The sequence below is a fragment of the Xiphophorus maculatus genome, chromosome 3, assembly GCF_002775205.1.
Source record: "Xiphophorus maculatus strain JP 163 A chromosome 3, X_maculatus-5.0-male, whole genome shotgun sequence".
Taxonomy (NCBI): Eukaryota; Metazoa; Chordata; class Actinopteri; order Cyprinodontiformes; family Poeciliidae; genus Xiphophorus; species Xiphophorus maculatus.
Window position 1 is genome coordinate 12,275,905 of NC_036445.1, and position 23,483 is coordinate 12,299,387.

Consider the following 23,483-nt stretch of genomic DNA (forward strand, 5'->3'; position numbering starts at 1 on the left):
ATAAGTCGTTTTTCCACCAAACATTTTTATGCACATTTTGTTGTATCACATTAGAAAAACTTGATGGAGACGACAAAATGCAAAAAACGTGTTAAATTTTACAAACAATTTTCAGGAAGAGAGATCTCATTTGCTGAATAAGTTCTGAAATAGTGAACTTTCATCCATAAGAATTTTTAAAATCCCATCTGAGTCAATTCTGACCTGAAACTTGAACTAAATGCATGTCACTGTCTGGGAACTGACAGCGTGTTGAAGAGTCATGGAGGCTGTGAGAGTTTCTGATGCAGAAGGAGCGGATCCTCCCTCGCTCACAGAGTCTTGTTGATTTCTGATCACTTCAACTTCAGAGATGTTTATTGATTTCAAAACTTTAGTTGCTGCCTGAAATTCCAGCAGCTGCAGAGTTTGGATTAAATATCAAAATCCTGAGCCATTTGATGGATAATCTATTAATACCAAGATCTAGTTTTGGTTGAATAATTTACATCTTTTCTATTTATTGTTGCATTTTTGTCCTGAAATATTTGTTGAAGTTGGAAACATTTGGTCTGGGTCCGGTTTGCTTCCCTGCTGCTGATGATCCCCTGGACTCCATCTTGTGGTTCTCTAGTGGAGTTAATATTTGTTAGTTATGAACCTCATCCTGTCAGGGGGTTTAAGTCGTGATGGACTCAAGTTCAGACATTAAAATGATGAACTCATGTTGAGGGCAAATGAATTTAATCCATGAACAGAAACTGATGAACTTGTTGGAGTTCATTCATTTTTGTCTCTGTTCTCCACCAGGTCTGTTAACCAGTTTCAGAACCCGACCAGAACCCCTCAGTGTAAATTACCTTGAGAAATAATGAGATTTGGTTCTATAAAATGGCTTTAATGCAGAAAAATGATCAAATGTTACAAGCCATACATGTCATACAAGTGGAGCAGAAGCAGAGTTACATTCACCGTCCAGCGCTGGGCCTCACTGAGCACCTGGTGGATGGAACCAGGTGAGACAAAGATTGTAGAGTTTAGCTTTTTATTCTTCTCTGCAACCTGTTCCCTCCCTAAAGAGTAGAGTAATCAGTTCAGTCTGTTTACAAAGACTGTGGCAGTCACACATAAACATGGTTATGTAAGCTGCATTGTGTGTGTAAGCAGTTAGAAGAGGAAACGAATCTACAACAAACTGAAGAAAAACAGCAAAGCAACTTGAAGTCCAGTTTCATTAGAACCAGGTGTGACTGATCAGGACGATGGTTCACAGATCTGTGAGGATCTGGATTTTTGTGTTTTTCTGAGTTTAGTCTCTATGTTGTCCAACCCTTGATTTCCCCCAGCTGCTTCTTCTTTCCCCTGATTACCTCCCTCTATATTTAACCCCACCTGTGTCTCCTGCTCCCTGTAGGATCCTTGTCTAGTCGTCTCCTACCTGCCTGAGTCTTTGTTCGTCTCACCTGAGCTTTCTGGCTTTTGTGAACTCCAAGACCATAAATAAATTAACTTTGCATTTAACCCTAAAGCTACATCAGTTTGAGGGAAGAAGAAGAAGAAGAAGAGTGGAGTCTGTTAGTGTGTGAGGGGAACCGACCCGACCTCAGTCAGGAAACGAGTTTTCTGAGGCAGATCTGGACCCAGACTGGTGGTGTGAACCATCACTGATCCAACTGGGTGATGCTGCCACCCATGAATGAAGAGGCTGAGACACGACATCAGCATTTCACTTTATTTGTAGATAAACAATATTATCATGAAGCTCAAACAGCAGCAGGAAAAATATAAACTATCAACTAATTACAATCATGTAGTGACAGAAAACACAAAAACATTTTAGTAAATAATCAAAGACCCCATGAAATCCAATTTTTCAGATTTTAAATATGACAAAAGTTTTTTATACAGAAAAGTTTAATAAAGTATTAAATAAAAATATATTACATAAAGAAGAAAAAATATCCTTTATTGTCCCACAGAGGAAATTCTGGTGCAACATTAGCAAAGGGAAACAACTAGAATAAAGAATTCATCTAAAATATTTTTCCATTACAAATTGGCCTGATGCAATAAATCAATGAAATGCCAATAAATAAAAATGAGCTCAATAATTTCCAACTGCATGATTTATTATTTTTCTCTTTTCTTTCTCTCTTTCTACCAAAAACAGGATGACAGACGTTTCATTCTGCTGCTTTCGTCTCAACCTTTTATTTCAGGGACAATTTTTGGACGTCTCTGTTTTATTTATTGTTTTGTTTGTATATTTTAATGTCTTCCAGTTGCAGTGTTAAATATTAATTAGAATCTAAAGTTTATTGATCTATGAATGGTTGTATTTGCATAATTTTGCCATTACCATTTTTGGTTTTGATTTTGCAATCCAGGCCAAAGATTATATTGTTGTTTAAGAATAAAACAAAGTTTACACTTTTTACAAAACCCAAACATAAAAACAATGTTTCTAACTGTAACTAAAATCAAGTCGAGATAAAAATCTATAAAAATCAAACTTTCATTGAAGGAATTCACTTGTAGGATAAAAAAATGTTTCAATCATTTTCATTTAATGTGTCAATGAATAAAATATAATCTGTTTTAATTTTCTGAAAATTTTATTAAATCCTTCATCTGGTGGGTTTCTGCACCTTTAATGACACTTTGATTAATTGTTTTAGTAAATTAATAAAATATATTGATATTGACTGAATCAAACATGATTATAGTAAAGAACAGCCAATCTTTGAGGGGGAGGATTTTTGACCACACAGACTTCAATAGTGTCTTTAATAAATATTAATTTCCAGTATCAGTAAATAAATTCAAAAAAATAATCACACTCTAATGAAGCATATTTACAATATGGAAAAATATCAAAACTTAGATCAGATTATAATGAGTGAAATTAATCATTTTAGTCATTTTGAGTTCTTGGAGATTTTTTTGCTAAAGTAAATATATTTATAGAGGTGAAAAACATAATCTGTACTGAATAAACAGTAAAAGGCAACAGAAGTAAAGACTAAAGATATTCATGGTAAAGATGAAACAGAAAAATCTGATTTGTCTCAAATCTGTTGATCTGGAAAAACTGCAGCAGAAAAAGGAGGAAACAGCAACAGAGTTAATTAAGAGACAATTTCAAGGCTTTCTGCTCACAGAGGGGGCGGCGTGAGTATGTGTTTGATCCTGAGCCCCAGCTCGCTGTGGGACTCCCAGTTCGATACATGAATGCATATGCATTTGAATAAGGAGAGTACTGGTAAGACGAGCTCCAGAACCTTTAAATGAGAAACACAAACATCAGAAAAAGTAGAATTAAATAAAGTCTCTTTTGACTGAACTATTTTAACACAATGATATGTAACAGATGCAATAACAACTAATAGTTTAATTTACTTTACTTTGTTTTCTGTGTGAAATCTCTTACCCAAGTGTGTCGATACGACCGTCAACCCAAACCCAGTTGCTCCCAACTTTCCGTAGCCCCAACCAGTAGTATTTGTTTGTGTTTAATTTGTAATAAATGAATTCCTGTTAATTACGACATTGAAAATCATCAAGAAGATAAAGTTTTGTCCCATAGTGAAATGTAGAATTTGTAACATGATTGTGTCATAGCTCACCTGTTCCTGCTGATTATTAATAACAATCAGATCAGCAGATTTTAACTGACAGAAGAAACGACTTTCATTCCAGGTCAAATAATCATTACTGATAAAGTAACATGATTCACTGAAGAAGATCCAACCTGTCTGACACAGCAGACACTCTGGAGACAGAAAATAACAAAAATGTATTAATTTAAACTAAAAACAACAGTTTCTCTTTGTATCGTGTCTCTTCTGTTAGACTGGGATTTTATCTGTACATGTATCAGGTCTTCCTGTCCGATTGCTGATATAATTAGAATTTTTTAAAAACTTTGTACTATTTTACAGTGTTTTTTCATTTTTTCTTTGTTCATAAACATCTCAGATGTTTAAAGACGTATCTCAATGTCTTAAAGAGACAAAACATCTCAGAGTTAGAGACTCACCTGGGCCGTTGCAGAGTTCATTGAACAGGAAGGCCTTGAATTTCTGGATTAACTGGATTGTCTGGTTCAGTTTCTCAGTTTCTTTATGGGATTTATCATCTAGATTCTCAATTTGCCTGCTGAGTTTCTCAGTTTCTTTCTGTAATTTTACATTTTCAGTCTTCAGATGTTCAGTCAGATTCTTTAAATCAGCCGTCTCTTCTGAGTGTTTATTAGTCGCTTCATCCTGTTGGTTCATTTTCCTGCTGCCTGTAAATGAGAGGAAACAGATTATTCAGAAAAAAATCAGTTCAAGGATCTTTACTGTTCATAACTTGTGTTATTTCTATAATCTTCTGACTGTCATCATCTAACATGTTTGAACGTATTAATCTTCAACAAGGAGTCTTTTTATCATCTAAACGTTAATCTGACAAAAAGCAAAGTGTGGACTAGAGTCATGTTACTTGGATCAAGTCATTAATGATTCATCTTTATAAATTCACTAATCATTTATTAACTGACTTGGACTTTTGTTTCAAATCATATTTGTATAAAATCTGTTTGATTTGAAACCAAACAGGAAGTGTGTTCCAGTGGTAAAATGATGCTGGGTGTTCAACGCAGCATGAAGGCGCCTCGTTTGTCAATGTTTCCTCCTTTTGCTCCTAAATGTTTAACTAACTTTAATCTGCGTCCCACAATGACAGGAAACATTTTACAGTAGTAGAGAAATCCTGCCATCCAGGAAATCACTGAGGTGAGCACAACGTTTGAAAAGGAAACAAAATCACCAAATAACAGCTACGCCACCATGCAGCATCTCCACACAATGATCCTGATGATCTTATCTGAGCATCGGCCTAAAGTACGGGAGGCCAGAGCTGCCATAAGTTGGTGGACATTGGGTTGGATGGTGAAGGCAGAGAGCAACTGGGCTGTCATCCCTAAAGTCATACAGGAAATGATGAAAGTGTTTGTTCAGAGGACAAATAGGACTTACCCCAAGAGATTACCCCAATGCACCCAAACAGCAGCAGGACACACAGAGCCCCAACAAACACCAGGACCACATGGACTTTGGTCCCTGCAAAGAATAAAACTAGATTCATTCCACTGCTGCTGCTACGACGGGTTAGACACATAATATTTCATCTTTAAACTAAGAAAATATATCAAAAAACATATAAATAAAATACATTCAAAGGAAATTCAATCAAATATTAATACAAGAAATAGAAAATACTAGATAGAACAGACTTTATGTTTTCAGTAAATATTGAAAACATAAATGTGTCTCATTTTTAAAATAAATTGATTTATTGAAGTTAAATCAAAACAACTGAATTTTCTGAATTAAATAGTTTAATAATTTATCATAAACTTAACATTTGTATTTACAATCCAGTCCAAACATTACATTATTGAATATTAAGACTTGAAAACATATTTTGATATAAAATTCAAATAACCAAATATAAATCAAAAAAGGAAGAAAAAGCTGGAAATCAAGTAAAGTTAAGTGTGAATCTGAAAAGAACTTAAAGAAAAATTATTTGACTTTCCCGAGCTCGCCGAGCAGACTGCCTGCTCCCGGCGATCCTCGGCTCATGGTCTTCTGCCGGGTCCGTGCGCCAAAGGAATTGTACCATTAAATCTTTTTAACTGCTATTTTCTTCTCTGTGTGAGTCTCTCCAGATAGAAATAAGAGAAAACTAAATTATAAGTAACTTTTCATCAAAATATAAGAACTTTGTTTTATGTCAATATTTTGTTAATTTGGATTAAAAAATATTTTAAATGTTTCTTTTTCCTTTATTTTTTTTTATAATTATTGATTTTGTCATTTTGTTAATAATTTGAGGTGAGTAAAGTTACCAGGATTTATACTTTGGACTAGCGTTACATTAAAGTGCTGCAGGTCAAAAATCTCACATTTAATTCATTCATAATTTTAAAATCAGTCAGGAAGTCGACATCCAAACACTTTTATTCTGAAAGTCTGATGACAGGATGCTACCTACAGTTTTAAACATCTGTTTGTGTTTCAACCTTTAATATAAACAACACATTAATTTATGTTAAAAGTCCTAAATGTGGCTAAGAGGAAACAAAGATAAATAAATGGTGTTTAGTATTTTTTGGTGTTAAAATCCAAATGGAGTTTTTTCAAGCAGCCCAACAAACTTCAGTTTTAATTAAAAACACTTTTCTTTAATTTCAGACATTAGACTTTCTGTCTAATTAAGCTAGCTGCTAAATAGTAACATAACAATATTGTGAATGATAATCTGATTCCTGACATAAGTCTTTAATTATTTTCTAACAGAAAATCCAGACTGAAATGTTTTTCAGGACTTTCTTACCCAGGATGTTGATATTCATCACTGACGGCTGAAAACGCTCAGAGAAAATCAGAAACTGCAGCCGATGATTTAAGACGAAGATCCAGCAGCGAAGAACGTCTCCTCTTCCTCTGCAGGAACCAAGACTGAACTCAGGAAACAGTTTCTGTGTTTTATCACTGAAAAACAGGAACTTCAGGAAAATTATTCTGACTTTTGATTTGATTATTCAAGAACTACTGATTTGCATCAGACCATAAGAAAATAAGGCTGAAGGAAAAACATTAGTATCAAATGTTTGATCTTCAGACTTTATCTGATTAAATGGGAAGAATAATTAGCATATTTTCTATTTTCCTGTCCTGTTGTTTTTGGATTTTGCATGTCTTGTCTTGATCAGCATGTAAATAAATAAACATGACATTATATTGTGTTGAGGGAAGAATCCACTGGCAAACATACAAACAATAGTTAAAACATTAAATAGTTAAAAACATTAAATAGTTAAAACATTAAATAGTTAAAACATTAAATAGTTAATGAACAACAAACTACATAGAATGAAATAATTCAGACAATATGTGTTGGGAACGTCAGACAGAGGTGGAAACATATTGGCCCTGTTTTTGGGTCTGTTCTCTGGTTTCACCTCTTTGGATTAAAATCTTGGCTCGGCTCAGAGATCCGTCAGACTCCAGAACTGGGTTCACTAGGAGACGGATCTGAAATGCTAAACACCCCAGAAGGATTCTTTACGGTGGTCGGTGTGGTGACAGCATGCAGGATCATCATCAGACAGTGGAGGACCACAAAGTGTCCCGAGTTAAATGAGTGGATTAAATGGATGCTTCCTGTGAAGCCATGCTCAACAACATGAAGGGGAACCAGGACCGGGGCCGCTTTGGACTCACTGAGCAGAATTTGGTCCTCCGTGTGAAACGTCAGGATGAAGCTTCTTGGATTTCCTGGACAGCTAGTTTTTCCCTGCTAGCTGTTTTTGAGAGCTGGAGCTTCATGATTGGACAAAAATCCTCAGCCTAGTTCAGCAGAACAAGAAGAAGGTCACCATGACAGAGACTCAGATGTTTTAGTATCCATCCCCTGACTGATACCTTTCATTAACCTTGTCTTTGATTGGTTGGAGTGTTCTTTAGTCTTTGTTCTGTAATGGTAGCCAGGGATACTGATTAACCAGTGAATGGACCTTCCAGAACCAGAACCGACTGTCTTTATACTATAATCACTGGAGACACTCAGACGACTAGCACCACTTGGCTGGACCTCTGTTGAATTAACTCACTTTAAAGAGGTTGAATTCACCTTGTTCCAATTTATTATCCAAGTGATATTTTCTCAGATTTTCTGAAATGGTCAATGCAAATGATGGTCAGTATAATTTTCAAGTCATGAACTATTACAGTATAAATCAAATGTTACTGAACAAAGCTCCCCATCAGAACAGGAATGTTTTCAAAAATAAGAAACTCAAAATGCAAAATGTTCCAAATTATTATGCACAGCAGATTTTCTAAACATTTTATGGATTATAAAGAACTGCAAACAGTTAATCTTTGCATGTGCAGCATTAAGTGTTCACATGTACTAAAATAAAAAAGCTAATTCAATCAAAACATCTTAACAGACCCAGTTCCATGTTAACATTGGACCTTCTCTGATATCACAGCACAATTCTTGATCCATTGAACTTGTGAGTTTGTGGAAAGTTTCTGCTGAATTTCTCTGCAGGATGTCAGAAAATCTTCCCAGAGCTGCTGGTTGATATGAACTGGATTCAGATCTTCTGCTTGAGGAAACTCCAAAGGTTCTCAATAGGGTTGAGGTCAGAGGTCAGAGGAGGATGGTGACCACATCAGGAGTTTCTCCCCTTTATGCCCATAGCAGCCAATGACACAGGGGTTTTCCTTGCAGCATTCATTGTCATGATGAAGATGATTTTGCTACTGAAGGTTCGGCTCTTCTTTTTGAACCATGACAGAAAGTGATCAGTCAGAAAGTTCAGATACTTTGCTGAGGTCATTTTCACACCTTCAGGGACTCTGAAGGGGCCGACCAGCTCTCTCTCTCTTTCCCCATGATTTGGCCCACAGCATGACTCCACCAACTCCTTGCTGCTCACAGCCTGTTGGGACGTGGTGGCCGTCCACCACCAATCCACTACTGCGTCCATCTGGACCATCCAGGGTTGCACAGCAGTCATCAGTGAACAAGTCTGTTTGAAAATTAATCTTCATGTCCGGCTGGGCCCACTGGGACCGGTTCTGCTTGTGAGTTCTGGTTAGGGGCCCAATAGTAGGTTGATGCACCGCAAGCCTCTGGAGGATCCTCCACCTTGAGGCTCCAGAGGCTCCAGTAGCTTCAAATAACTGTTTGCTGCTTTAAGGACATTTTAACAGCTGCTCTCTTAATCCCATGAATGTGTCCAACAGAAACTTTCCTCATTCTGTCTTTATCTGAATGAGGAAGATAAAGACATGGTTTCAGAACAAACCATCTTTGTTCTGAATCAGCCACAAATCTCTTCACAGTATGATAACAGACTAACAGACTAACAGACTAATAGACTAGACAAAATCATCAGGAAAGCTGGCTCTGTACTGGGACTAAGGCTGGAGTCCCTGGAAACTGTGGTGCAGAGGAGGACACTGAAGAAGGTTCTGTCTATGATGGACAATAAACAGCCCCCTCTCCACCACATAGTGGACAGACAGCAGAGCACCTTCTCACATAGACTGCTCCAGCTCCGCTGTCGTAGGGACAGATACAGGAAATCCTTCCTGCCACATGCCATCTCACTGTACAATAAAAGCTAAATCATTGTTCTGCACTAATCAGTCCAATTTTGCACAACTGCAATGTGGCACACTTGCTGTACATACAGTATATTTACATATACATACTGTATCTGCATTTTTTGAATCTTTGCAAGGTCTGCTCTAAGTTGCTTTTATATTGACAGCATGTTATATTTTATTTTTATTCTGTCTACAATTGCTACTCAGTGGTGGTTGTTGTGTGTCTTGTCTCTATGCTGCTGTAACTGCGAAATAATTTCCCTGCTGGGATGAATAAAGTAATTCTATTCTATTCTATAACGCTTCAGGTTTTGTTAAATATCTAATGTTTTCATATCTTGCCATACGCAGTGGTGGGAAGTAACGAAGTACAAGTACTTCGTTACTGTACTTAAGTACAATTTTCATGTATCTGTACTTTACTTAAGTAGATTTAATAATGGGTACTTTCTACCTTTACTCCACTACATTTTACAGTAAGTATCTGTACTTTCTACTTCACTACATTTCTACAAAAGTGTCGCGTTACTCGTTACATCCAAGTCGCACTGCTCTCTTTTTGTCCGTTAAAATATGAAGTTCAGGGACTTTAAGGTGGCGCCGTAAAATCCCAGCAATAACGTGACTTGGTGTCTGTTGTCACCCATCGCCTCCCCCTTTACTAGCACGCGGAGCTCCAGACATGCGCAGTGGTTTCCTCTGAGCGGGAGAAGATGTCTAACTAATCGATAATAGCTGCATAAATCATAAGATATGACGACATGTAAAACCAGCAGCGCTTCGCTTTCACAGACGGTGGGACTTTGTCCAACTTTTAGCGTCACTTGGAAGGAAAGCTTAAAGAAAGGTAAGATCTGTGGACGTGATGCTAGCAAAGCTAGCTGTACTGAGACACATGTTGCATCTGCGATGAAAAAAAGTTGTCACTCATGCGCTGAATTATTGTGTGGATTCAGGAACGATCCGATTCTTCTGGACGGATCTTTACTAAGGTTGATGGGACTGAAGCCTCACTGAGAGCCGTTCTTTGTTCTTGTATACACTGCAATAGCTATATATAGCTATATATATATATATATATATATATATATATATATATATATATATATATATATATATATATATATATACACACACACACATTTATTTAATTGCCGAATAAGTAAAAGTTGAAGGTATGAACACAGAGCATGCTCATTGGTTGATTTTGTCTCCTGTCATGGTGGCAAACATGCAGTGGGAGGGAGGATGAGAACAGTCATGGTGCTCCTTCTGACAGTGTTCATAGTGTTGTTGTAATGTTACAATTACAACTGTAATTGTAACATAGCAATTACAGTTAATTGCTATGTTTCATGGTTTAATGGTGCAGACAGTTGTGGTTTCTGACATGGGCAATATGGGCAACCGCCCAGGGCGTTATTTTTATAGGGATGGCAGGCGACCTCTGCGGATTGTAGCACAGCGATGAAAGCAAAACAGAATGAAATGAGTTGTAATTGATACTGGTTAAATATATTTCAGCTCTAAGTATTTATATCTAGGTGTTTTTATGGAAATGTGGATCTTTCAGATCAATCTGAGAACCAGTTTTGATAGGTGCACTTCATTTTATTGTGTCATGTAGCGCAGGGCGCTGGTCTTGGTCTCGTGTTCAGTGGTCTTGACTACAACTCTGCTACGTGGCTCCTCGATTGCATGTCTTCCCCCCCACACCTTCGTTCCATCCCCTTTCAGTTGGATTTCTTTCTAAATAAATGTCACTAATGAAGTTCATGCTACGTTAGGACAGGAAATAAGATGTTTCCATCCCTGAAATTATGATGCATAGAATCACATATCTAAGTCTAAACTCTTACAGAGAATAAACACAATAAGAACATGTTTAATCTGTGACATTGTTTATTAAAATGGCACATTTATGATGTATTCAAATTAAATAGTATCGGCACACTTAATGATATTAGCGATTAGGTTATGTATTCAGCAAGTACTTTTACTTTTAATACTTAAGTATTTTTAAAAGCCAGTACTTTTTTACTTTTACTTAAGTAAAATGTTAATGTGGTACTTTGACTTTTACTTGAGTACATTTTTGCCTGTGTATTTGTACTTTTACTTAAGTACATTTTTTGAGTACTTTCTCCACCACTGGCCATACGGCACTACACTATCTGATGATTTTCGTCAGCAGAGATTTTTTCTTTTTCCCATATTGCTTGAAACCTGTGGCCTGTTTAATAATGTGGAGCATCCTTCTTAAGTAAATTTCCTTTAATTGAGCTCATCTGACAAACTAATCAACCAGGTCTCTGAAATTAATTATAGTGATTCAAAGAGTCCTGACACACAATAGCATCTATAAATTTAATAGCAAAACAAAAAATTATCTTTGACACTTAAATCCAATTTGCATAATAATTTGGAACATGGTGTAGTTTAACCTTTATTATGTTAAATAAGTGCTAAGTATCATTTTAAGTCAAACTGACTTAACATTAACATTAACCTGAGAGAGATTTAATTATAATTAGATTTAAATTTGTCCTGAATGTTTTAGATAAAAATAATTTTTTTCTCCTTGATGACACAAATTTATCAAGGAGAAAAAACAGATTTACTCCCATGAATGTAATTAAATTATATAATTAAACTGTGTGATTGTGAGTGTGAGTGGGAATAAAAATAGCAACAGGTATTTTGTTCCATATAACGCAGTAGGTGTGTAACAGGTAAACCTTCTATGGATGCAAACTCGACTAAAAACCCACCTGTTTAGGATTGTATTTGAAACGTAATCAATTACAAATTTATTGATGGAACCTGAATTAATGTCGTGTTTTGATTGTTGATTCTATCTTGCTTTGTGTTTCTGTGTTTGTTATGATGTAAAGCACTTTGAAATGCCTTGCTGCTGAAATGTGCTATAAAATATGATTGATTGATTGATTGATTGATTGATTGATTGATTGATTGATTGATTGATTGATTGATTGATTGATTGATTGATTGATTGATTGATTGATTGATTGATTGATTGATTGATTGATTGATTGATTGATTGATTGGATAAACTTAACTTGAACACGTGTGACATAATAACCTTTTTTAAAAGGGTTGATTGGATTTAAATCAATAAATCCAATCCATTTTTTTATTGTAACACTGAAAAAATGGATCACATTTTTTCAGTGTTACAATATATAATGAGAATCTTCACAAAATATTGAGCTAAAAAGGGGGAATTATTTTGAGAGTCTGGAGTCAGAAAGAGCCAATAATGTTCTTCCTGTTGTTGATGTGTCAGCAGGAAATAGTTTAACTCTTCAGTTGATTAAACAATCAGGTCAATGGGATTATTGGCATAAAAACAGAAATGATATAAAGCATAATAAAGCCACTCAGGTCTGTAGAGACAGTAGAGACATCCTAGTGAGACTCGTCTCACTAGGATGAATATCTGCTGCAGTTTCTCCACAGTCCTTGCAGCAGTTTTGTTTCTGATCACAGAAGATCCTTTCTGGACCTTTTGGGTGTAAATCACATGAAAGATCGTCTGAAACTGATAAGGAGGTTTTCTGATGGTGGTGTGGAAAATAAAGTCAGGTTTCATGAAGGGTGAAAATAACTTTTATTTCAGAAACGTAAAAATCAAAACCACGTTACTTAGCAGTGACCTCCGTCATTTTGAGTGATCTGATCACATCTGGGCTTCCTGAGTCTGAGATGTTCGGATCAGACTTTCATGATGTTCAAAACCAAACAGTTATGTTTTATTTTTAATAATTGCATTAAGTGATAATAGAACCTAATCAAGATCAAGTGGAAAGTTTGTTTACATCATAACCTAATTATTCATTAGCAGACATCCAGACCGAAACTTCAAGTTATAAATCAGAACCGGTTCTGTTCTGTTTCATTTTCATGTTTAACTCATTTATTTTTGTCCCTGACTAAAAATAATAAATTATTTGAGCAGGTTAATTAGATTAAAAGCTAAAAATAAACATGGTGAAACATCTGTTGAAATATTAATATTTATCTTTAATTCTTACAGTTATTAAAATAGAATCGGACCATAATAATTCTGCTGCATCAGGATATAATTACCCACATTTACACTGTTTTCCTCAAGAATTTAATAAAAACAATTTGGAAATAATTCATCAATGTCTCATTATGAACTGATCCAGTTAATAAATATCAGTTATTTATCTAATACATTTTTCTTAAATTGTGTTTGTGATATTGTTGCTAAATTTCTCCCTCATTTTATAAACTTTTTCCTCTTTGGTTCTTCATCATTAAAATATCTCCCAGGAGTTTGTTTCTGTTTTTCTGTAAATCCTTCAACTTCAGATCAGAAGCAACAGAACAAAAAGACAAAAAGGTTTAAAGATGTTTCGTGATCTGGTTGATACTTTCTTTGAAAAATGTTCCTAATTATATTTCTAAGGACAGCAACAAACAGGCCCGTTTCTGTTTGGGGTTGTCATGGAAACCACCAACAGGGAAATGACAGACTGAACCCAAACTTATTCACCATCAGTTTGTCAGTTGGTTATTTTTTATCCAGTCTGTTGACATTTTAATTCAGTTTAATAAAAGTAACCAACAGATGTTTCATGATCCTGAATCTGAGTGAGGATGAGGAAATAAAGTAACAGCTGGCAGCGAAGTCTGTTATCAAACCTGCATCTCTGAACCTGGGAAGTTTTGTCACGACATTCTGTGCATTGCTCTTGGGGAAAGTTTCATGAAAGGACGACCTTTCAGTGTTATCTCCAGATCAGGCATTAATGGCTGCAGGCGGCGCTGGGACTGATGTGCATATCAGTACTGGTCAAACGTCAGGATGAAACTTCTTGGATTTACTAGAAAACTAGTTTTTCCAAGTTACTGGGAAAAACTGTAAACTCTGCAACATGCATGTGATGTACAGCTGGGGGAGTTTTCAGCTTTTCTGTTTCTGTTTGTGCTTCATATGTGATAATATTCAGAATATCAATAAAAACGTTAATTACAAAAACATTTTATTTATAAACAACTTTATAATTGCCATATGTTCAAGACATACACAGGATAGAAATGGTGTTTCCCTCAAAAAGATTTATATGTATTTAATAACATTACAGTATTTTACAAGAATTAATGAAAAAAAAACTTGGCAGCTGTAAAAGACAAAACTAGTAAAAATATAACAATGCTGTGTAATGTAAGCACAATATTTTAAATCGCAATACAGAGCAAAACAAGTTTAATTTATATGAGCAAACTGTCATCAGAAAACTATATTTTCTTATTAGTAAGTAAAATATTCATCATTTTCCTAGTAATTTCTGTGAAATAAAGTCTGAATCCTAATAGATAAATGGCATAAAATAATCTAAAAATATTTAAATTTAGTTTATTTTTCATTCCTTACACAGTGAGCTGTGATGATAAAATCTAATCTGATTTATTTCTTTACTTTAGGTTGAGTTTATGAAGAACAAGTGGTTTTCCCTCCACCAAACTCTTAATAAAACAAATTATATAGGATAGCGCCCTCTGGTGGCAGCAGGTGGGAGCAGCTCTGCTACATTAGATTAGTTTTGTCTTTTCTAGACTTTAGTAGAAAAGACTAAAGTCTAAAGAAAACTAAAGAAAAGACTTTATACCAGTATAATAACACGTTAACATGCAGAAGTTTCTGTTTCCTGCCTTCAGTTTTGTGTTAAAATCTCATGAAAGCCACAAATATGAAGAATCTGCAAAAGGACAAATTATGTTCACATATTTTACACTAAAAGTAGTAAGAGTAAATAATTTACTGAAAACTATGAGCACATCAAGAGATACACTGTAAAAACAGTAGCTGCGGTTGAAACAAATCCACCAAAAAATAAAGGTAAAACATTTTTCTTTCATTATCATTGTTTACTTTAGAGTTTAAAATGGTGCTGGTGTAAATGTTTTACTGGAAAAGAAAATGTTTTCCCTAAAATGAACATGAATACAACTCATAAAATTAATGTACAATTTACTGTTTTCACCGATTATTTAAGTCTTGGTTGCTGAGATTCTTTTAACTGATATTTTCTGTCATTTTACTGTTTATTACTATTGAATACATATTTTTAGGTGTAGTGGCAAACAGAAAAAAAAACATATTTTTAAAACAACAACAATGCAAATATAATCTATACATGATCATGAACGGATCAATAGCCGATTTATTTCCTCTAATTAGCAGATGAGGTCATTTAAAGCACCAATGAAAGGCAAGATATTTAATATCATGATGAGACTTTAAAATATGATGTGTTTCAGTTTAGATGGTGTAAATATCCCGGTGAAGAGTGAGAACAGAAACTCTTTAATTGGAAACGTTGAAGGCTTCCAGCTCACAGACAACCTTGCTGAAGGTCAAAGGTCAAAGATGTCGTCGGCATCCAGCCGTCTGTGAGATCCCTCCAGCCCAACACCTCCGCATACGAACCCAAAGGGTTGACATCTTCCATCCAAAACCTGTAGACAGAAACACCATCAAAGAAAACATCATTTTATTTCTTTGTTTCTTTATAAACTCTTACCCTGAAGTGTCTTTACATCCGTCGATCCAGACCCAGCTGCTGTCCACGTGCTGCAGGCCGAGCCAGATCCAGCTGCAGGCCGAGGTTACTGATGGAAGCCTGTGGAGAAACATTGTCATTAAAGGCTCAGATTACTTTAGTTTTTAAATTATTCATATTGGTGTTCTAGCTCACCTGTTGCTGAGGATTATTAATAACAACCAGATCTGCAGATCTGTCCTGACAGAACCGACGACTTTCTTCCCAGTTCAGCTCGGTGTCGTTCCTGAACCAGTAGCACTAGCAGAGTTCATCTTGCTGTGCTTCTTAAGGTGACCTATTACGCTGCCAGGTTAGGAGACGTTTATGGGCTACAGAAGATGTTTTCCTCAGAATCACTCTTAGACAATGAGATTTCATTCTGCTCAGTTCTGCCTCTATTGAACTCTTTAAGGCCTCCGTCACTTTAAATCCAAATGAGCTGCTGCTGGGCACACTTACATGTGAAAATGGCTGCAATTACACAACTGTACCTCTTTGAAAAGCAGAAGTGGGACTTCCTGCACAATCAACAAGAATACAGCAAGTGGTAAGTCAACAGCAGCCACTGTACAGCCCATACTCAGGACCCTGGCATCAGCCATCAGCATCTACAAAAACTCTTTGAAGGATCTGAATTAATGAGCTGCATTATTTTACTTTCCTAAACTATTTCTGAATTTGAAAACCAGCTGACCAAATGTGCTGGAGCTCAGCTGGGGTTACTAGGTAACGGGTTGGGCTTGGCTGGAGTTGCTGGGTTACGGCCAGAACTCAGTCGGGGTTGCTAGGAAACATTAGTTTTTTCTTCAATCAGCATTAAGAAAGATAAATCTGTGAAAAGCAAATTTTCCTCAAATAACTGAGTTATGTTCCAGAGAAAACAATGGTGGGCTGCTGCACTTCATTATTAAGGTAACTGTCTTGCCGTATCCACTGTAAATATGGCAAGATATTTTACACTTAAAACTACAGCAACTGTTTACATTACATCAAATTTCAGTCTCCTCCTAGTTTAAACTTTGATTAATCATCTAATCGTATATAATCGAGTTTCTCACGTCCAACAGGACAGAAGTTTCTCACGGAGAAGTTTGTGGATGTGAGGATGAATCTGAGCTTTTCCTTCTCTCTGCACGTCCGCTCAGACGCCAGCTCCAGCCTGCTGACTCTCGCTTTCTGTTTCTCTATTTCCAAACAGCCTTCAAACGACAGAAAGCACCACAACACACTGTCATCATGTGACCTTTAACCTCTCATAACTGCACGACGCTGCAGAGGAGCACTGAAGCTAAAAACGGGATATTAGACGATAAATACGAGGAGAGAGAGACTCACTCCAGCTGATGATGCCGATGCTCAGCAGGACGAAGGTTACCTCCAACACCAGCAGCAGACAGAATCGAGAACAAACTTATTTTTTACTGTCTGTTGGTGGGAATAAAACCAGATATAAATATTACTGCTTTACAACCACTGGTTACGTATTACAGCATAAAAGTTTCCAAAGCAGCAATTTAATAAATCTGTTTATTTCACAAAGCATAAAAGTTTAAACTCTTATTATCTGAATATGACAGCAGATCATTATTTCTGCACCAAATACTGATTTATGATGTTAAGAAATTGTAATAATTTATCTTTCAATCCTTAAATCGTATTTTTTCAGATTTTTCTGGCTGATGTTTAAATCAGAAAAAATATTTGAAGGCTGAAACATGAGCCTGTTTGGTTTCTGATGTTTTTAAAAATATATATAATAATTGTTATCTTATCCCTCCTATTACGTTGTTGGTTGAATTGACCCATTTTAAAGTGAAATTAAAATATTGGAAACATTTCTTCTGTTTGGTTTAATAACCACAATCAGAATTTATAATGAAATTGAACAGTTCATTTAAATATGCAGCTTCTTAAACTGACAAAACAGAAAAATGTTAAACTCATTTTAAATGAAGTAATTTAATGTGCAAGTATTTAGGCTTTTCTACACAAAAAAAGTTAAATGCATTTTAAATAATTTGGTCTGTTATCATTAAGAGGTAAAAAAAAAAACATTATTTCACTAAATATTTACTGTAATGGTTAGAAATAATAATAGTTAATAATTGGATACAAACATGTTTTTGGTAAAAGTTTGGGATTCTGACTACTGATCATTTGACCATAAATCTACGTAACGGTTAAACCCAACAATATTTTAGACAAAACTGAAAAAATTAATTATGAATTAATCATTTATTCTTGTGTTTATTGTTTTTATGATCCGATTGACTGGTTTTAACTAGAAGTCCAGTCGTTCCGGTATTTCTCTTTGGTTTTTAATCATTTGTTGCTTTTATGTTTTTCTGTGTTTGTCATCATAAGCTGTGAAGCTACATCAGGTTTTATCTGTTCATCTGTCATCAGAGTTTACTTCCTGTTTCCAGTTTTTCAGGTTTTATTTTGTGTTTTCTAGTCTTCTAGTTTTTCCTACAGGCTGTTTAACTTTCTCTTGGTTTTCTGCTCATGTCTCTGTAATTAACTAGATTATTAAACCTTTCTGAATCGTTCCCTTTAATCAATCAATCAATAAAATTTTATTTGTATAGCACATTTCAGCAGCAAGGCGTTTCAAAGTGCTTTACATCAGATCAAACACATAATCAACAATCAAAACACGACATTAAGTCAGGATCCATCAATAAATTTGTAATTGATTACTTTTCAAATACAATCCTAAACAGGTGGGTTTTTAGTGGAGTTTTTAGTCAAGACTTGTTGGTTTCCTGTTGATCTTTAGGTGCAAAAACTTTTAGTTCTTCTAAATCTTGCTGATCATTCGTCTGAATCTTGAGTCTTTGTCTTAAACACAAATTAAGACACAAGTCGTGCTGTAAAATCCAATGTCTTTTCATTTCTGCTCCTTAATGTTTACATAAACTGTACAAACATTTTTTTAAGTGAAACCGTGAAAGAAGCAGAAAATAAATGCAGACGTTTTGAATCTGTGAGAGGGTTCAACTTCAGAAATAAATAAATTACTTCCTCATAAACTCTTAGAAACCAACGTCACAAATTAACACCAAGATATATTGACAGTGTGATTTCCTTAAGTGGAATGGAAACTATTCTCAGAAATACGTCAGTGTCCAAACCGACCAAATGGTTTATGAATGTGATGTTAGAAATGTTTTCTCTGTAATGGATCTGGCTGAAAACTCAGAAATGAAATCTACACCAGTTCTGTCAGAAAGAACCGGGCTAAATAAAAACAAAACAAAGTTTTGACCCAAGTCAGTCGGAAAAGTAATTCTGGCAAAAAAAAGAAGAAAAAAGTTTCTCTCCTAAATTTGTGGTATTTAGCAACAAATAAAATTCTTCTGTATAACTGACCCAAAGCAGAAATAATTTTTGAATATTTACGACAATATTTTAATATGCAGCCTGCCATTTAAACAAAATAAATTAAATTAAATTGATGAACTCAGTTCAATAAAATAATTAAAAGCATATTTGGGGGCAGTAAAGTCTGATTATGAGTGAAAAACTTTGAATATAATAAAACAGAACAGAAATTCCTTTATTGTTTGTCAAATTTTGTTACATCAGCAAAGTAAAAAGCAATCAAAGCAAAAAGATTCATAAGAATAAAAACACATTTTAAAAAACTGAATAAAGAACACAATGCTAATCTGTGCAGATATCAGCAGAAATATTATTTAAAATGAGTAGAAGCTGTGAAAACCAGCATGCATGTTAACACATATTCACATAAATACGATGCAACACTTTTTACAAAGACAAATTCAAAGTTCCAAAATGTTAAAATGTTTTTACTTTGTCTCTATCTTGTCTGTGGTTGTAATTTCAAAGCAACACATTTCTCTGTCATAACCACAAACAGACTTACGAGCTGCTGCGCCTAAACGAGCTGCTGCGCCTAAACGAGCTGCAAACTCTGTTTGCTGTTGGAGCAGGAGATCAAGAAAAGCTCATTTAGGTAGCAGACATTTGAGAAATGTTTCTGAAACCCCCAGCGTCGGGTCAAAGGTCAGACAGTCACCCTGCTCTAGTTCCAAGCTTCAGCAGGGCTTCTTGCTCGCAGATGAATTTGTTCAGAAAGGCGTTATCTGATGTGTCCCAACTCTTTGTCGGAGTTTTGTCTGGGATCAGCAGAGCAAACGGACCAGAGAGACCATAATCTGATCCCATCCAGAACCTTCAAAACATTAGTGACTGTTAAATTCTGCTGGTTCTAAACTGAATGAATAAAACAGAAATGATAGAGAAAAATTACAAGGTCACGGCGAGAACTGATATTCAGACTGCCGAAGAGTAGAACCTCACATTTTGTGATTTTTCTGAGGAATGTAACTCCAAAATACTTAAGGAAAATGACTTAATGTGGTACCAAATACTTTTATACTTTTACTTGAGTAAAAGTTTTATTTGCTCTGTCCACCTCTGGTCAATGTTCTAATTATTTGGTTTCAATATAAACTCTGACCAGGTGGATTTAATCTTGATTTAAACATTCATTCAAGTTTTTCCCAAAAAAATGGATTTCGGTGATTATTTGAGGAAGGTGACGACAAACAGTCGGTGTTTTATCTTATTTATTTCTTGTGTTTATTTCACTTTTAATTAAAATTTCTTACCCAAGAGTGTCATTACGTCCGTCAGTCCACACCCATCTGTTGTTAATTTCACGTAAGCCCAACCAGTATCCATGATATTCGTCATAGTAATACTTAATCTGTTTACTGAGAAACTCCTGAAAGTCATTTGGTTTAAAATCATTACAATTATATTTTAAAAGTTAAAAATGTAATTTTAGAAGATGAAGCCGTCCTAGAGCTCACCTGTTCTTGCAGGTGATCAATAACGACCAGATCTGCGGATTTACTTTTGCAGAGCTCATCGCTTTCCTTCCAGGTTTTCCAAGGGTGTTCATCAATAAACAGATAGCACTTTTTCTGAAACTCAACCCATCCTTCCTGACACGGCTGACACTCTGTCAACGTGAAACAAACAGGGAGACGGAGCGACTTTCAGCATCAATTAGGAGTAATTTGTTTTGTTTTCAGGAAGGTCACATGATACCAACTCACTTTCACCATTGCAGTATTTTGAGACTTGAACATTTTTGAATTTCAGAAAAAAGCTCAGCCATAAGTTCAGGTCATTATTCTCATGAGTCAGCAGTTCACTGTAATTTTGTACTCTTCCCATCTTCATCTCCAGCTCCTGGAAAGTTGCTTTCTGTTTGTACATCTGAAGACACACTGCAAATGACGGAGGAGAATTAAGTGAATTTAGTGTTGCAACACAGGCAGGTTGTTTGTTTTAATCCAAATGCAACCGTACATTAGAAAACTCTTAAGTGATTTTTAAGTAAATTGTCAGAGATGTGCAGTTAGGATATCAGAGGATACGTCAAATAGCTGCAGATGCTAAATGCTAAATGCTAACACAACCTGAACCTTTTGTGTCCGTGTTGCAAAGCATGGCTGTCCGCCCAGGGAGCCGGGAATCCTTTTGTTTTTCCATTATTCTTCATATTATTATGTCTCTCTGCTGAATATTGTCAGGTTTAACAACTTTTGACATGCTTTTATTGTCAGTATATTTAGGCTGGTCTGACTTTACATGGAAATCAAAGTTGAAATGAACTAATTAAGCATCATATCTGGCTGCCATCTGCAGCAGTTATACAGTTTGGGTTAATTTCATGGTTTTAAGTTGGTGTAAACAAGTTAAAGTGATGTAAAATATTTTGTGTTTAAAGGTTGTACAAATGTTACCAGAGTGGAACCAATGTTTAATTTGTTGTTTCATTTAGGCACATATTTATAGTTACTTTAGTTCACTTGGTAGAGGGCAGCATGCTTAGTTTTCCTAGTTGGTGGAGAGGTTTGGTGAGGCGCCGAGGCTGTAGCTGGGCTGGAAGAAGACGCTACACAAGGTTTCTTTCTTAACCCTTTCAGGTTGAAGCGGCCAATGAGGTACACATTTTTGTATTTTAGTTTTGTGTGGAAATAAAATATTTGAAGAATTTGTTGAATTTCTTAGCCACGTGTTTTTAAAGGTGACGTAATGCGCCTGTTTCTGGTAAGTCAAGTCACTTTATTGTAAATGTTTTGCTGTGTAATAGTTGTCTATTCTCTATGAGAATGTCTTTCTATAAAACTGTATTTTGTGTTTTGTACAGTTCTCACGGCATCGTTATTAAATACCTGGAGGGAGTTATAATATCTATATAAAGCAATGTTTATTTAGCTGTGGTATGATTTGTATACTAAGTATTTGTCTGTGTTGTCTCATTCCAGTTTCACATATTTTTGCATTAAATCCTCACCCCAGCCTGAAGTGACACAGTTTAGCAGCGGAGGACGCTGGCTCACCCCGGCTCACCCCGGCTCACCCTGGCTCACCCCGGCTCACCCCGGCTCACCCCGGCTCACGCTGGGTGCAATACCACATTTCTTTTAAAGCTGCCCTGCCTTTGAAATCTTTGGTGATGAAAAAGCATCATAAAAAATTCCCGACTCAGTTGACCAACACAGAGCGCCGGCGCAGGGTGGGAGCGGGCGAGGAACCCATTATAACTGCTTGCAGTTCCATTTCAGTTTTGTGTATTAATCAGTTTGAAAACCATAAATAATTTTCCTTCCACTTATGGACAACTTTTCTGCTGGCGTGTCACCAAACATCGGAATAAAATGAGTAAAAATACTGACATAAACACAAGTAATTAGACAGGTTTGTGCTTGTAAGGTGACGGCTGTAGCTGCACAATAATCCCTCTAGTAGATTAAAATGTGATAAAGGAAAAAGAAACGGAGACTTACTCCAGATGTTGACTGCAATGCTTCCCACCAGGAGGAAGCTAATTATCCACAAACACAACAGACGGCTGGAACAAGTTTTTGATGGTTCCTTTTTTCTCGCTGCAAAAAAAATTCAATAATCACAATTTTGCACAGACAGAATGGTTTCTTGCTTTTTAAAAGAAAGAAAAAGCTAAAAAAAAAACACCAACACTAGTTGTTTTAGGTGAAGGATTTCATTATTTTTACCGTAAAACAACATAGATTTTAAAAAAGAGGAAAATGGAAGTTCAGTTGAGAATATTTTTTGACCAAGTTTACCACTAACTTTTAATTACCCAAAAATAGGTTCAATAAGAAATCTAAATATCATACAAAACAGTTTTAATAATCTGCTTTTCCAACAACTTGATTGGTTCTAAACAAAATGTACATTTATATTTTTGTATTTTACAACAAACATTACACACGAGTAACTCACCTTTTGGAATTGTATGAACATTTTCATAAATCATTTCAGGTGAGTCTTTGGCCATCTTTAAAGTCTCAAAGGTCTGCAGATAAATATGTTTTAATAATTTTGTCTATGACCTCGATAAGTCTCTGTCGTTAAACTGGATCCTGATCCCCTGAGTTCAGCAGAGACACTGAAAGCTAAAAGCACTTTTGAGCAGTTTCTCACTTCAACCTCATCAGTTTTCACACTTTTTATTTTTAATAGTGTGATCTCGCCTTAAGCAATGAAACTGCCGTTTAATCACAAGTTCTCGCAAAAGCTAAAGTTACACGAATGCCATTTAAGACTGACAGTCTAAGCTGAAAAACAGCCCAACTATGCAAAGCGTTTTTTGGCCAAACCACACAGGAAAAGGTGAAGGAGAGCAGAAACAAAAACCCAGAGCATCCGTCAGTCTGTGGTCTGA

At 35.6% G+C, this 23,483-nt stretch overlaps 2 protein-coding genes across 2 annotated transcripts; both read right to left on the bottom strand.

Moving 5' to 3' along the window:
• Nucleotides 1-2,319: 2,319 nt before the first annotated feature.
• Nucleotides 2,320-6,466, bottom strand: LOC111608182 (C-type lectin domain family 10 member A-like). The gene is made up of 6 exons (XM_023331446.1): nucleotides 6,364-6,466; nucleotides 5,001-5,084; nucleotides 4,019-4,267; nucleotides 3,606-3,751; nucleotides 3,410-3,513; nucleotides 2,320-3,260 (listed from the first exon to the last, which is right to left on the bottom strand). Exons 1-6 carry the CDS (start codon nucleotides 6,380-6,382, stop codon nucleotides 3,104-3,106), a joined length of 759 nt encoding a protein of 252 aa, XP_023187214.1. The 5' UTR covers nucleotides 6,383-6,466; the 3' UTR covers nucleotides 2,320-3,103.
• Nucleotides 6,467-19,490: 13,024 nt separating this feature from the next.
• On the bottom strand, nucleotides 19,491-23,068 carry LOC111608200 (dromaiocalcin-1-like). The gene is made up of 6 exons (XM_023331537.1): nucleotides 23,042-23,068; nucleotides 22,582-22,680; nucleotides 20,842-21,015; nucleotides 20,593-20,744; nucleotides 20,389-20,504; nucleotides 19,491-19,949 (listed from the first exon to the last, which is right to left on the bottom strand). Coding segments are annotated over exons 2-6 (603 nt in total). The 5' UTR covers nucleotides 22,583-22,680; nucleotides 23,042-23,068; the 3' UTR covers nucleotides 19,491-19,789.
• Nucleotides 23,069-23,483: the final 415 nt, after the last annotated feature.

Excerpts from the sequence above, each read along its gene's own strand:
- LOC111608182 (XM_023331446.1), bottom strand. Across the intron at positions 4,268-5,000 it reads CATTGGGGTAATCTCTTGGG|GCAGCAGGAAAATGAACCAA; the intron begins GTAAGTCCTATT and ends TCTCATTTACAG. Across the intron at positions 3,752-4,018 it reads TGAACTCTGCAACGGCCCAG|AGTGTCTGCTGTGTCAGACA; the intron begins GTGAGTCTCTAA and ends TTCTGTCTCCAG.
- LOC111608200 (XM_023331537.1), bottom strand. Across the intron at positions 20,745-20,841 it reads AAAATACTGCAATGGTGAAA|AGTGTCAGCCGTGTCAGGAA; the intron begins GTGAGTTGGTAT and ends TCACGTTGACAG. Across the intron at positions 20,505-20,592 it reads TTGATCACCTGCAAGAACAG|GAGTTTCTCAGTAAACAGAT; the intron begins GTGAGCTCTAGG and ends AATGACTTTCAG.